This window comes from Emys orbicularis, chromosome 2 (assembly GCF_028017835.1).
Source record: "Emys orbicularis isolate rEmyOrb1 chromosome 2, rEmyOrb1.hap1, whole genome shotgun sequence".
In the NCBI taxonomy this organism is placed as follows: domain Eukaryota; kingdom Metazoa; phylum Chordata; order Testudines; family Emydidae; genus Emys; species Emys orbicularis.
In genome coordinates this window covers 999,441-1,014,121 of record NC_088684.1, presented here as the reverse complement: position 1 = coordinate 1,014,121, position 14,681 = coordinate 999,441, and the positions used below count along the sequence as shown (strand labels likewise).

At 59.7% G+C, this 14,681-nt stretch overlaps 1 protein-coding gene across 1 annotated transcript in view; it reads left to right on the top strand.

Moving 5' to 3' along the window:
* Positions 1-14,355, top strand: part of PLEC (plectin) — a 72,419-nt gene extending 58,064 nt beyond the window's left edge. Inside the window, exons 28-32 of the mRNA XM_065398575.1 lie at positions 169-252; positions 626-730; positions 1,036-1,134; positions 2,844-6,224; positions 7,278-14,355. Coding sequence (XP_065254647.1) covers positions 169-252; positions 626-730; positions 1,036-1,134; positions 2,844-6,224; positions 7,278-13,613 — 10,005 coding nt within the window. The 3' untranslated portion in view covers positions 13,614-14,355. The remainder of the gene's footprint in view (positions 1-168; positions 253-625; positions 731-1,035; positions 1,135-2,843; positions 6,225-7,277) is intronic.
* Positions 14,356-14,681: the final 326 nt, after the last annotated feature.

Here is a 14,681-nt window from a genome sequence, read left to right as displayed (position 1 = left end):
GCATGGGGCAATGAAAGCCAACAGTGGCAGGATTCTGTTCCACTAGCTGCTTTTCTCTCTGCCTGCCCATCGGCCTGGGTGGCTGTGCCCCCCGGGGGCTGCCTGGAGCCGAGGGGCGAGGACGCTCCGGAATAGGGGCTGCGGTGTTCACGAGTTGTCTCTCCCCAGAAACTCTTGGAGGAGTGCGACCGGAACCGGGAGAAGGTGGACGAGTGCCAGAGATATGCCAAGCAGTACATCGACGCCATCAAGGTGCGGGCCTGAGCTCCTCCCACAATCCCACGTTGCTTCCTGGCCTGCCAGGCTGAGCTCTCTCCCTCTGGCTCAGGCACGCGGGGCTGGGCCCTCTGCCCACAGGCTGGGCAGCAGGAGCGCTGGCTCAGCGCCCGGGGCTGGGCTGGGTTAGGGTTTAACATGGCAGCAGAGCTGGCCTGGGCGGAGTTCACTCCCATCAGGGCCCGGTGGCTGAGCGGGAGCCAGGGTACTCGTGTGTCCCAGGAGACGGGGTTTCTCCCTAGCAGAGCCCCAGGCTGGGGGGTGCAGGCTGGGATCCCGCGGAGCCTGTGGAGGGGGTCGCTGGCTCCTGGGTCTCTGCCAGTCTCTGACGTGGGCTCTTCTCCCCCAGGATTATGAGCTGCAGTTGGTGACGTACAAGGCCCAGGTGGAACCCGTGGCTTCCCCAGCCAAGAAACCCAAAGTGCAGTCTGCGTCTGACAGCGTGATCCAGGAGGTGAGGGGGGCACGCCCGGCTTGGGGGGCTCCCGGGAGCAGCAAGGGCCAGTGCAGGGCAGAGCGTGGGCAGCTGGGTCTGTGGTGCTGTGGCAGCCTGGAGAAGCTGCCTCTGGACCTGGGCTGAGGGCTGCAGCCCTCCTCTGCGTACGGCCTGGGGACTGGCACGGGTGGTGCACAAGGGGGCCAAGCCTGGGTCAGTCCCTGGTGTCTGGCGCCAAGGAGCCCGTGGGAGGGGGTTGCACTGCGGACTTGTCTCCTGCCCTGCCTCGGATGCGCCCGCTGACCTGTGTTTCCTGGCTGCAGTACGTGGACCTGCGGACACAGTACAGCGAGCTGACCACTCTCACCAGCCAGTACATTAAGTTCATCAGCGAGACCCTGCGGCGGCTGGAGGAGGAGGAGGTAGGCGAGTGGGGGGCGGGGGCGGCCCAGGGCCTGGCGTGCATCTAGCTGCGTTGGTCTCGCTCCTTCCATAACAACAAGGAACATGGTTCATGTTTACTGCCCGTCCCGCATCACTAACGCCCAGCCCAGGCCTCTAACCCTGTGCTGATCTGGCGGCTGGCTCTCGGTGCAGCAAATTGATACTCACCAAGGGCTCTGCTGCGTCAGCCCTGCCCCGGTGCTGGCCAGGGTCTGCAGGGCTCTGCTCGGTCGGCTGTTAGGAGGGCACTTCCCAGATACACTTAGTACAGTCAGCGTCTGTGTGAGCATGGAGCTTGTCCTGCCGCGGGTTCTCGGCTCCTCGTTTGTTCTCTGCTGTAACCTCTCTAATTCTTCATTTCTGCCCTGGGAAGAGGAGCCGCTGGGCCGGTGCTTTGTCTTGGGGGATGTTTGTGTTGGTTGGGATCTAATGGAGGGTAAAAAACCAGGATGACTCTGGGATTTCTGCACCAGGTACTCCCCTCTGCGCATGCCCCTCCTCAGCCTCCCTCTCTCCGCCTCACCACATGGCCACAAGCAGCCTGCTCCCAGCACCTGCTCACTGCACCTCCTGCCTCTCCTCTGCCCCTGCAGGACCTGCCCCGGGCCCTTCTCCCGATCCACCGGGCCATCGGGGTGGGGCAAACGGGGGAACTAATGGAGACCTCACTAGAGTCCAGGCAAACAGGGAGCCCAGCCCTTCCTGAGACGAGGGTGGGGCCTGAGCTCAGCAGGGCCCCCTGGCTCTGGAAGCACCAGGCCCTTGGTCAGAGCTTTGCAGGGTGCAGACGTCACCCTGCTCACCCTCAGCCCTCCGGATCGGCCCTGCTGCCGGGCAGAGCCCTGCGAGGTCGCTGCTTCCCTCTCCCTCCCCCCGAGAGGGCCCCGGGGAGAACTGGCAGCTGTAAATCCGCTCCCGGATGTCCCTACTGCTGGAAAAGGCAGCGTTTGCCTGCGCCCTTGCAGGTCTCCTTCCTGCTCTACGCGGCCGGCTTGCCTGGGCTGTTGGGAGTGGGGCAGCCCCGGGTAGAACTCAAAGCTCTCTCCACAGATTGTTCTGTCCTGGTGAGGAAAGGGTTACCCTGTGCCTCTGTTGCCCTCTGTCGGTCTCCCTTCTCTCTCTGCTGCCCGTATCTCCCACGCTCTCTCCCCGCCCTCCCGGCTCTGCAGCCCGACTGGGTTCCTCACTCGCCCCTGTGACGACTGTACTTTTCCGCAGCTGTTGCTTTTGTGCTGGGGCCTCCAGAGGGAGAAGGCTCCCCTCGTGGCTGCCCGGGGAAAGGCCTGCAGTGGGCATGGTAAAGGTGTGCAAGCTGCTAGCTTCCTGTCTTCATTTGCTGTGGGCTTTGCTCGTGCTCCATTGTTTGCTCCTGCTTTGTTGGTCACCCTGCTTCCCGCACAGCCGTCCTGCTTGCTGTGTCACGGTCTGTCACCCGCCTCCCCGAGCTGTACTAAGTGAGATATAGCAGTGCCGTGTCCCCTCTCTGTCTGCCATACGTCTTCCAGAAGCCAGCATTGCCACCTCTAGTCACGGGGAGAGCCGGGGGCTCCAGGCCATCCCCATGCCACATCCTCCACCCCCTGCCCCGGACCATCTCACATTGGGCGTGTGTGTGCTGCTGGTTCCATGTTTTTCGTTGTGATTTCGTCTTCTCCCTTTTGTTTTCTCTGCACTCTTCCCCCTCCAGAGAGCCGCGGAGAAGCTGAAGGAGCAGGAGAGGAAGCGGCTGGAGGAGGTGGAGGCCCAGCTGGAGAAGCAGAAGCAGCTGGCTGAGGCGCACGCCAAAGCCAAAGCGCAGGCTGAGAAGGAGGCGCAGGAGCTGCAGCGCCGTATGCACGAGGAGGTCTCCAAGAGGGAGGTGGTGGCTGTGGACGCCGAACAGCAGAAGCAGAACATCCAGCAGGAACTGATGCAGCTGAAGCAGAACTCGGACACCCAGATCAAATCCAAGGACAAGCTGATCGAGGAAGTGGAGTACAGCCGCAGGAAGGTGGAGGAGGAGATCCACATCATCCGCCTGCAGCTCGAGACCTCCGAGAAGCAGAAGTCCAGCGCGGAGACTGAGCTGCGGGAGCTGCGGGCCCGGGCCGAGGAGGCCGAGCGGCAGAAGAAGCTGGCCCAGGAGGAGGCCGAGCGCCTGCGCAAGCAGGTGAAGGATGAGACGCAGAAGAAGCGGGAGGCGGAGGAGGAGCTGAACCGCAAGGTACAGGCAGAGAAGAACGCGGCCCGGGAGAAACAGAAGGCTATGGAGGACCTGGAGAAGCTGCGCATGCAGGCGGAGGAGGCAGAGAGGAGGATGAAACAGGCTGAGCTGGAGAAGGAGCGGCAGATCCAAGTGGCTCAGGAAGTGGCGCAGAAGAGCGCGGAGACCGAGCTGCACAGCAAGCGCCTGTCCTTCGCAGAGAAGACAGCCCAGCTGGAGATGTCCCTGAAGCAGGAGCACATCACAGTCACCCATCTGCAGGAGGAGGCAGAGCGCCTGAAGAAGCAGCAGCTGGAGGCAGAGAAATCCAGGGAGGAGGCAGAGAAGGAGCTGGAGAAATGGCGGCAGAAGGCGAACGAGGCCCTGCGCCTCCGGCTGCAGGCAGAGGAGGTGGCTCACAAGAAGACCCTGGCTCAGGAGGAAGCTGAGAAGCAGAAGGAGGATGCGGAGAGGGAGGCCAGGAAGAGGGCGAAGATGGAGGAGTCTGCCCTGCGGCAGAAGGAGCTGGCTGAGGAGGAGCTGGAGAAGCAGAGGAAGCTGGCAGAGGGCACCGCCCAGCAGAAGTTCTCGGCTGAGCAGGAGCTGATCCGGCTGAAGGCGGAGATGGAGAACCGGGAGCAGCAACGCCTGCTGCTGGAGGAGGAGCTCTTCCGCCTGAAGAATGAGATCAGTGAGGCCATTCATAAGAGGAAGGAGGTGGAGGAGGAGCTGGCCAAGCTGCGTGCCGAGATGGAGATCCTCTTGCAGAGCAAGGCCAAGGCCGAGGAGGATTCCCGTTCCACCAACGAGAAGTCCAAGCAGAAGCTGGAAGCCGAGGCCAGCAAGCTACGGGAGCTGGCCGAAGAGGCGGCTCGGCTGCGCGCACTGTCGGAGGAGGCCAAGCGGCAGCGGCAGCTGGCCGAGGAGGAGGCGGCCCGGCAGCGAGCCGAGGCCGAGAGGATCCTGAAGGAGAAACTGGCCGCCATCAGTGAGGCCTCCCGGCTGAAGACGGAGGCAGAGATCGCCCTGAAGGAGAAGGAGGCGGAGAACGAGCGGCTGAGGCGGCTGGCGGAGGACGAGGCCTACCAGCGCAAGCTGCTGGAGGAGCAGGCAGCCCAGCACAAGCAGGACATTGAGGAGAAGATCACCCTGCTGAAGAAGTCCTCTCACACCGAGCTGGAGCGGCAGAAGGGCATTGTGGATGATACGCTGAAGCAGCGGCGCGTCATCGAGGAGGAGATCCGCATCCTCAAGATCAACTTCGAGAAGGCGTCGGCGGGCAAGACAGACCTGGAGCTGGAGCTGAGCCGGATCAAGAGCAGCGCGGAGGAGATCCAGCGCAGCAAGGAGGCGGCCGAGCAGGAGGCTGAGAAGCAGCGGCAGCTGGCCCTGGAGGAGGAGAACCGCCGCAGGGAGGCCGAGGAGAAGGTGAAGAAGATCTTGGCTGCGGAGCAGGAAGCCGCCCGGCAGCGCAAGGTGGCCCTGGACGAGGTGGAGCGCCTGAAAGCCAAGGTGGAGGAGGCCAAGAGGCAGAAGGAGCTGGCAGAGAAGGAGTCGGAAAGGCAGATCCAGCTGGCCCAGGAAGCAGCTCAGAAGAGAATTCAGGCCGAGGAGAAGGCCCACCTGGCTACTGTGCAGCAGAAGGAGCAGGAGCTGCTGCAGACGAGGCGCCAGGAACAGAACATCCTGGACAAGCTGAGGGAAGAGGCCGAGAAGGCCAAGAAAGCGGCGGAGGAGGCAGAGTTTGCGCGTGTCAAGGCCGAGCAGGAGGCGACCCTGTCCCGGCAGCAGGTGGAGGAGGCAGAGCGTCTAAAGCAGCGAGCGGAGGAGCAGGCGCAGGCCAAAGCCAGAGCCCAGGAGGATGCTGAGAAGCTCAGGAAGGAGGCGGAGCTGGAGGCGGCTAAGCGGGCCCAAGCTGAGCAGGCGGCTCTGAAGCAAAAGCAGCTGGCTGACGCCGACATGGAGAAGCACAAGAAGTTTGCAGAGCAGACACTGAGGCAGAAGGCCCAGGTGGAGCAGGAGCTGACCAAGGTCAAGCTGCAGCTGGAGGAGACGGACCACCAAAAGAGTATCCTGGACGAGGAGCTGCAGCGGCTGAAGGAGGAGGTGACGGACGCCATGAGGCAGAAGGCCCAGGTGGAGGAAGAGCTCTTCAAGGTGAAGATCCAGATGGAGGAGCTGATCAAACTGAAGACCCGGATCGAGGAGGAGAACAAGGTGCTGATCCTGAAGGACAAGGACAACACCCAGAAGTTCCTGCTGGAGGAGGCCGAGAAGATGAAGCTCGTGGCGGAGGAGGCTGCTCGCCTGAGTGTGGAGGCGCAGGAGGCCGCCCGCATGCGGAAGCTGGCGGAGGACGACCTGGCGCAGCAGCGGGCGCTGGCTGAGAAGATGCTGAAGGAGAAGATGCAGGCAGTGCAGGAGGCCACGCGCCTGAAGGCGGAGGCAGAGATGCTGCAGAGGCAGAAAGACCTAGCTCAGGAGCACGCCAAGAAGCTCCAGGAGGACAAAGAGCAGATGCAGCAGCGCCTGACTGAGGAGACCGAGGGCTTCCAGAAACTCCTGGAGGTCGAGCGCAAGCGGCAGCTGGAGATCATGGCCGAGGCCGAGCGCCTCAAGCTGCACGTGACCGAGATGAGCATGGCCCAGGCCAAGGCAGAGGAGGACGCGAAGCGGTTCAAGAAGCAGGCGGAGGAGATCAGTGAGAAGCTGCACAAGACGGAGCTGACCACCCAGGAGAAGATGACGCTGGTCCACACGCTGGAGATCCAGAGGCAGCAGAGCGACAGGGACGCGGAGAATCTGAAGAGAGCGATCGCTGAGCTGGAGAGGGAGAAGGAGAAGCTGAAGCGGGAGGCGGAGTTGCTGCAGCAGAGATCAGAAGAGGTATTGATTTTCCTATTCCCCCTTGCTGTCATGTTCATGCTGGGGGACACCCTTCCCTTAGTGTCCTCACCACGCAGAACGGCAGCCTTGGGACTGCCAGCGCGGAGCTCCTCTGCTCGGACAGCTGACTGTGCCCACAAAATGCCAGCCAGGGTCCACAGTTCCCTTAGTACCCGACAACCCTCCATCCCCCACCTGGGCTGTCCGCAGACTGGTCTCAGCCCAGCCCCCAGGGTAGTTACGGGTGCAGTGTCAGAGGGGACACGGGCACAGACAAGGGGAGGATTTTCAAAAGCACCTCCACGGTGTAGCAGCACAAGTGCCATCGGCTCTCGGGGGACTCGTGCTCCCGGGTCACTGGAGTGCTCTAGAAAACCTCACCCAAGGCACCAAGTCTCTGCTTCACGGACCCAGCACTGCAGCCTTGCTCCTGCAGTTCCCGTGAGCACACGCACACAGCTCACATGCGTGTGCAGTGCTAAGGGTCCAGCTGCAGTGTGACCTGTAATCGACCCGGGCGTGTATTTGAGCCGCTTTGCCTCACGCCGCTAACAGAGGTTGCTCATCTGTTACTGGGGTGGGCAGAGTCCATCCTCCATGCACATGTTGTGCCGTTCTCCTGGAGGCACAGCGTGTCCACTCCCTTAGCGCCAGGCACAGACGGTGACTCTAAGGTCCTTGGCCATTATGGGCATTGACCCTGCTCCTTGGGACGCACAATGGGGCATGACTAGCTTTGTTGACCCCGACGGATGAACAGTGTCCCTCTCCTGCTTCTTTAATCCAGTCTAGCGTGCAGTAATGCCCAAACTCCTCCTCCTCTTCCCACCCCACCCCGTTAACACTAATGCACCGCAGTGGGCCGGCCCGTGTACCTGCTAACATAAGCCCAAGGTACTAGCCTGTAATACGACTTGCTGCTATACCCCAAGCGTTTTCCTGCTAGCGCCCTCCCACTAATGGTTATCCCTGTCTGCACCAGGTTTTTGTGCTCTCTATTTGGGGTTAAGTGGGTTTTGGTCTAAGAGATGTTTCTTTGTTTCCCTGCTCCAGATACAGACGGCTCAGCAGAAGCAGCTCCGTCAGGAGACTCAGATACTCCAGCAGAGCTTCTTAACGGAGAAGGATAGCCTGCTTCAGAAAGAGAGGTTCATTGAGGAAGAGAAAGCTAAGCTGGAGAAACTCTTCAAAGATGAGATGAACAAAGCAGAGAACCTGAAGGCAGAGCAGGAGCGGCAGCAGAAGCAGATGGAGCAGGAGAAACAGCAGCTGAAGGCCACTTTGGACGATGCAAAGAAGAAGCAGAAAGAGGCGGAGAAAAATGTCCAGCGTAAGCAGGAGGAGCTACAGCAGCTGGAAAAGCAGCGGCAGCAGCAAGAGAAACTCCTTGCCGAGGAAAACCAGAAGCTAAGGGAGAAACTGGAACAGCTGCAAGAGGAACATAGGACTGCGCTGGCCCAGACTCGAGAGATCATGATCCAAACAGACGACATTCCCGAGGTTGCAGTGGTTTTGCCGACCCAGCTGACTCTGACCAAAGCGGTGCCCAATGGCAGAGACGCCGTGGATGGCCTGGCTCAGAACGGGGAGCCGGAGTTTGCGTTTGATGGCATCCGGCAGAAGGTGTCTGCAGAGAAGCTGGTTGAGGCCGGCATCCTGGGCAAAGAGACCTTAGACAAGTTGGTGAAAGGGACGGTGACTGTGACTGAGCTGGCGCAGAGGGATGACCTCAGGAAATACCTGCAGGGCCGGAGCAGCATCGCTGGCTTGCTCATTAAACCCACCAACGAGAAGATGAGCATCTACAAGGCCATGAAGAAACAGCTGCTGAGCCCAGGCACGGCACTCATCCTCCTGGAAGCACAAGCTGCCTCTGGCTTCATAATTGACCCAGTGAGAAACAAGAGGCTCTCTGTAAACGAGGCTGTGAAAGAAGGAGTAATTGGACCAGAGCTGCACAATAAAATGCTGTCTGCCGAGAGGGCGGTGACTGGGTACAGAGACCCCTACACCGGAGACAAGATCTCCCTCTTCCAGGCCATGACAAAAGACCTCATTGTCCAAGACCACGGCATCCGCCTGCTGGAGGCCCAGGTCGCCACCGGCGGCATCATCGACCCCGTGCACAGTCACCGCCTCCCCGTGGAGGTGGCTTACAAGCGGGGCTACTTCGACGAAGAGATGAACCAGACCCTGTCAGACCCCACAGACGACACCAAGGGCTTCTTCGATCCCAACACGCATGAGAACCTCACCTACCTGCAGCTGATGGAGAGATGCATGACTGACCCTGAGACTGGACTCTTCCTCTTGCCGCTCACCGACAGAGCAGCCAAAGGAGGGGACCTGGCCTACACGGATCAAGAGGCCAAAGATGTTTTCAAAAAGGCCACGGTGTCTGCCCCCTTCGGCACGTTCAAAGGAAAGACCGTGACCATCTGGGAGATCATCAACTCGGAATACTTTACCGAGGAGCAGAGGCGAGACCTGCTCCGGCAGTACAAGACTGGCAAGATCACCGTGGAGAAGATCATCAAGATCGTCATCACCGTAATGGAAGAGAGTGAGAAGAAGAGCCAGCTGTGCTTTGAAGGGCTCCGCGCGGCCGTCCCTGCCGCCGAACTGCTGGAGAGTAAAATCATTGACAAAGATCTCTACAACCAGCTGCACCAGGGCAAGAAGTCTGTGAAGGACGTGGCTGATGCAGACACCATAAAGAGGTATCTGAAGGGCACCGACACCATTGCTGGCGTCCTGGTGGAGTCGACTGGGCAGAAGTTCACGCTCTATGACGCCCTGAAGAAAAACCTGTTGAAGCCAGAGGCTGCTCTGCCGCTGCTGGAGGCCCAAGCAGGCACGGGGTACATCATCGATCCCGTTCGGAACGAGACGCTCTCGGTGGACGAGGCTGTGAGAGCTGGAACTGTCGGGCCAGAGTTCCATGAGAAGCTGCTGTCTGCAGAGAAGGCTGTGACTGGCTACAAAGACCCATACACCGGTCAGACTGTCTCCCTGTTCCAAGCACTAAGGAAAGGCCTGATCCCCAGTGATACCGGGCTCCGCCTGCTGGACGTCCAGCTGGCCACCGGTGGCATAGTTGACCCTGTGAACAGCCACCGCCTGCCACTCGATGTTGCCTGTAAGCGGGGCTACTTCGACGAGGAGACAAGCAAGGCCCTATCCACTCCCAGCGACGACACCAAGGCCTTCTACGACCCCAACACTCAGGAGAACCTCACCTACGCCCAGCTGCAGAAGAAATGCCGACCGGATAAGCAGACCGGCCTCTACCTGCTGCCCCTCTCAGACCAGGCCATCCGGTCACAGCAAGAGGAGGTCTACACTGACAGCCAGGCGAAGGAGTCCCTGGACAAGGCCACCCTGGAGGTGCCAGCTGGCAGCCTGAAGGGCAGCACAGTGACGATCTGGGAGCTGATCCACTCTGAGTATTTCACCGAGGAGCAAAGGAGGGAGCTGCTGCGACAGTACAAGACCGGCAGGGTCACCATTGAGAAGATCATCAAGATAATGATCACCATCATCGAGGAAACGGAGACCAAGAAGCAGGAGAAGCTGATGTTCAGCGGCCTCCGAGCACCTGTGCCTGCTAGCGAGCTGCTGGAGTCTCGGGTCCTTAGCAAAGCCCAGTACGAGCAGCTGAAGGAAGGCAAGAAGACGGTGAAAGACCTCTCTGAGACGGACTCTGTGAAGAGGTTCCTGCGGGGCAGCGACTGCATCGCTGGCATCTACGTGGAAGACACGAAGGAGAAACTGAACCTCTACGAGGCCATGAAGAGAAACCTGCTGAGGCCAAGCACTGCTGTCACCCTGTTGGAAGCTCAGGCAGCCAGTGGGTTCATGGTCGACCCCGAAAGGAACCAAAAGCTGTGTGTCAATGAGGCTGTGAAAGCTGGTCTCGTTGGGCCGGAGCTCCACGAGAAGCTGCTCTCCGCGGAGAAGGCCGTCACTGGGTATAAGGACCCCTACTCCGGGAACACCATCTCCCTCTTCGAAGCCATGAAGAAGGGGCTGATCCTCAAGGAGCACGGCATCCGCCTGCTGGAGGCCCAGGTCGCCACCGGCGGCATCATCGACCCCGTGCACAGTCACCGCCTCCCCTTGGAGGTGGCTTACAAGCGGGGCTACTTCGACCAAGAAATGAACCGGATCCTCTCTGACCCCAGTGACGACACCAAGGGCTTCTTCGACCCCAACACACAGGAGAACCTGACCTACCTGCAGCTAAAGGAGAGGTGCATCGAGGACCCCGAGACCGGCCTGTACCTCCTGCCCCTGAAGCAGCCGGAGAAGCCCACCATGGTGGAGACGACCCATGTGTACACGGAGGCAGAGACCCGGAAAGCATTTGAGGAAACGCAGGTCAGCATCCCCGTGGGCAGCATGTCCGGTTCCTCCATGTCCCTGTGGGAGATCATGCAGTCAGACCTCATCCCCGAGGAGCAGCGGAAGAGGCTGATGGAGGAGTTCCGCTCCGGCCAGGTGACCAAGGAGCGCATGATCATCATCATCATTGAGATCATCGAGAAGACAGAGATCGTCCGGCAGCAGGACCTGACCTCCTACGACTTTGTCCGGCGCCGGATCACTGCCGACGACCTCTATGAGGCCAGGATCATCTCCCTGGAGATATACAACCTGCTGAAACAGGGCTCCAAGACCATCCGAGAGATCCTGGAGATAGAGACCATCTGGAAATACCTGTACGGAACCGGCTGCATAGCTGGCATCTACATCCCCTCCACCAAGCAGAAGCTCAGTGTCTATCAGGCCCTGAAGAAAGGGCTGATCAGCCCTGAGGTAGCCCGCTCCCTGCTGGAGGCCCAGGCTGCCACTGGCTTCATGATCGACCCCATAAAGAATGAGATGCTGACGGTAGACGAAGCTGTCAGGAAAGGAGTGGTGGGGCCGGAAATCCACGACCGGCTGCTGTCCGCAGAGAGAGCTGTGACCGGCTACAGGGACCCGTACAGCGAGCAGAAGATCTCGCTCTTCCAGGCCATGAAGAAGGATCTGATCCCCGCTGAGGAAGCCCTCCGGCTGCTGGATGCTCAGCTAGCCACTGGTGGCATCATCGACCCGTTCCTGGGGTTCCACCTGCCCCTGGAGGTCGCCTATCAGCGTGGCTTCTTCAGCAAGGAGACTTGCGACAGGCTGTCGGAGCCCAGCGAGGTCCGGAGCTACGTGGACCCCTCCACGGACGAGAAGCTCAGTTACCTGCAGCTCCTCAAGCGGTGCCGGAAGGATGAGAACAACGGCCAGCTGCTGCTGCCCCTGTGTGACACGAGGAAGCTGACCTTCCGGGGCCTGAGGAAGCAGATCAGCGTGGAGGAGCTGGTGCGGTCCCAGGTCATGGACGAAGCGACCGCCCAGCGCCTCCAAGAGGGCTTAACCTCCATCGAAGAAGTCTCCAAAAACCTGCAGAAGTTCCTGGAGGGCACCAGCTGCATCGCTGGTGTCTTCGTGGACTCCACCAAGGAGCGGCTCTCCGTGTACCAAGCCATGAAGAAAGGCATCATCCGGCCTGGCACAGCTTTTGAGCTGCTGGAGGCCCAGGCAGCCACTGGGTACGTGATTGACCCCATCAAGGGCCTCAAGCTGACGGTGGAGGAGGCGGTGCGGATGGGCATCGTGGGCCCAGAGTTCAAGGACAAGCTCCTTTCGGCGGAGAGGGCGGTGACCGGTTACAAAGACCCCTACTCGGGCAAACTGATCTCCCTCTTCCAGGCCATGAAGAAGGGCCTGATCCTGAAAGATCATGGGATCCGTTTGCTAGAGGCCCAGATCGCCACGGGAGGCATTATCGATCCAGAGGAAAGCCATCGCCTGCCCGTGGAGATGGCCTACAAGCGGGGCCTGTTCGACGAGGAAATGAACGAGATCCTCCTGGACCCCAGCGATGACACCAAGGGCTTCTTTGATCCCAACACCGAGGAGAACCTGACCTACCTGCAGCTCATGGAGCGGTGCATCACCGACCCGGAGACCGGGCTGTGCCTGCTCCCTCTGAAGGAGAAGAAGCGGGAGAGAAAGACCTCGTCCAAGTCATCTGTCCGCAAGCGCAGAGTGGTGATCGTCGACCCAGAGACGGGGAAGGAGATGTCAGTTTATGAAGCCTACCGCAAAGGCCTCATTGACCACCAGACCTACCTGGAGCTCTCCGAGCAAGAGTGTGAGTGGGAAGAGATCACCATCTCCTCCTCGGACGGGGTGGTCAAGTCCATGATCATCGACAGGAGGTCCGGGCGACAGTACGACATCGACGAAGCGATTGCAAAGGGCCTGATTGATCAGTCTGCCCTGGACCAGTATCGCTCCGGCACCCTGTCCATCACCGAGTTCGCAGACATGCTCTCTGGAAACGTGAGCGGCTTCCGATCGAGATCTTCTTCTGTTGGGTCCTCTTCCTCCTACCCCATAAGCCCATCCCCTGCGAGAGCTCAGCTGACATCCTGGAGTGACCCTGCTGAAGAGACCGGTCCGATTGCCGGGATCCTGGACACGGACACCCTGGAGAAAGTGTCCATCACGGAGGCCATGCACCGCAATCTCGTTGACAACATCACCGGACAGAGGCTGCTGGAGTCCCAGGCCTGCACCGGAGGCATCATCGACCCCACCACTGGGGAGAAATTCTCTGTTGCTGATGCAGTCAACAAGGGCCTGGTTGACAAAATCATGGTGGACAGGATCAACCTCGCTCAGAAGGCTTTCTATGGCTTTGAGGATCCGAGAACCAAGACGAAAATGTCGGCCGCCCAAGCCTTAAAGAAGGGCTGGCTGTACTACGAAGCCGGCCAGCGGTTCCTGGAGGTCCAGTACTTGACGGGTGGGCTGATCGAGCCCGACGTGCCAGGCCGGGTCTCGCTTGATGACGCGCTGCAGAAAGGCACAATCGACACGCGCACAGCCCAAAAGCTGCGGGACGTGAACACCTACTCCAAGTATCTCACCTGCCCCAAAACGAAACTGAAGATCTCCTACAAGGATGCAATGGACAGAAGCATGGTGGAGGAGGGAACAGGCCTGCGCCTGCTGGAAGCTTCCTCCCAGTCCAGCAAAGGATACTACAGCCCCTACAACGTCAGTGGCTCTGGCTCCACCTCTGGCTCTAGATCGGGCTCCCGAACAGGATCTAGATCAGGCTCCAGGCGAGGGAGCGTTGATGCCACCGGCTCCGGCTTCTCCATGACCTTCTCTTCCTCCTCCTACTCTTCCTCCAGCTACGGACGCAGATACACATCAGGTCCCCAGAGCGACGTGGACGCCGCTGAACTCACACTCGCCTTGTCCAGCCTCTCCGGGAGCTGCGGATGGGAAGCAAACAGGGAGCTCCCGGAACTGCAGAGGCCTCAGCTGACGGTGGCATAAAGTCCCCTCCCTGCCTGCCCCAGCCCCCCAAAACACCGAGGAGCTTTCCCACTGCTCCTGCTCTGCATGTGGTAACGCTGCTGGCTAATCATCCGATGGTTATTTTTAAACCCCAATTTTCTTCCAAAGCAGTGCCTAAAGTTTAACCAAAAAGACGAGACTAATAGATATTAATATATATGATTGTTGGGACAGTATTTGTATATTTAGCGATGAGAGAGAGAGAGAGAGAACACACTACCCTCCAGCCCAGGAGCTTGCTTCGGTTCGTACCATCTGCAGAGTAGACAAACCAGCCACCACCGAGCTGCCCCCCAGCCCGGCGGAACCTGCCGACAGTTTTGCATTTTTGATCCTAACCATCTAGTGACTTTTTTTATTAACTCTGCCAGCTTCATCCCCAGCCATCCCCAGAGGAGGAGAGGATACTGTCCCCAGCTCCTAGACCTGCTGCTTATGCCAGCGGCCCTCCCCTCTTCCCGTGAAAAGAGACTGTGACCTTGGACTTTGGACTGACCACACTGTCCCTCTCAGCGCTTTGGCCCAGGACAGCAACCTCTGCACACCAGCTCTGGAGCCGTTGCCTGGATCCTTTCTGCTGGCCTTTGGCAGGGCGGAGGAGGAGGCTGCTGTCTGCTCCCTGCCTCCTCCCAAGAGCTCCTCAGCCTACCTCCCAGAACCTCCCCACAGCCGCTGTGGACTCAGCACTCCGACTGTAAGTGCATGCTGGGGCTGTCTATGCTTTCACAGAGCCTGCTGCCATGGGGATGGATCTGCCTGCCTCTCTGCTCCACAGCTTCACCCCCCAAGAGGTTTTATTTTGCATCTGCGCCTCCTCCTCCAGCCTGCTTGTTCACTCTGACGCATTCCATCGTGCTTTGCTTTTCCGGCCCAAATAACCGGGGGACGCTTACATTGCCGTGTGCTGCTGTTAGCTGGTGGCGATGTCTGCATGTGTCTGTCTGTCTGTCTGTCTCTCTCTCCGTGTATCTGGGAAGTGCCCTGTACAAGGTTGATTTCTTAGCCTGAATCATTAGACCAATGAATTGATAGGTATTTATCAGAACC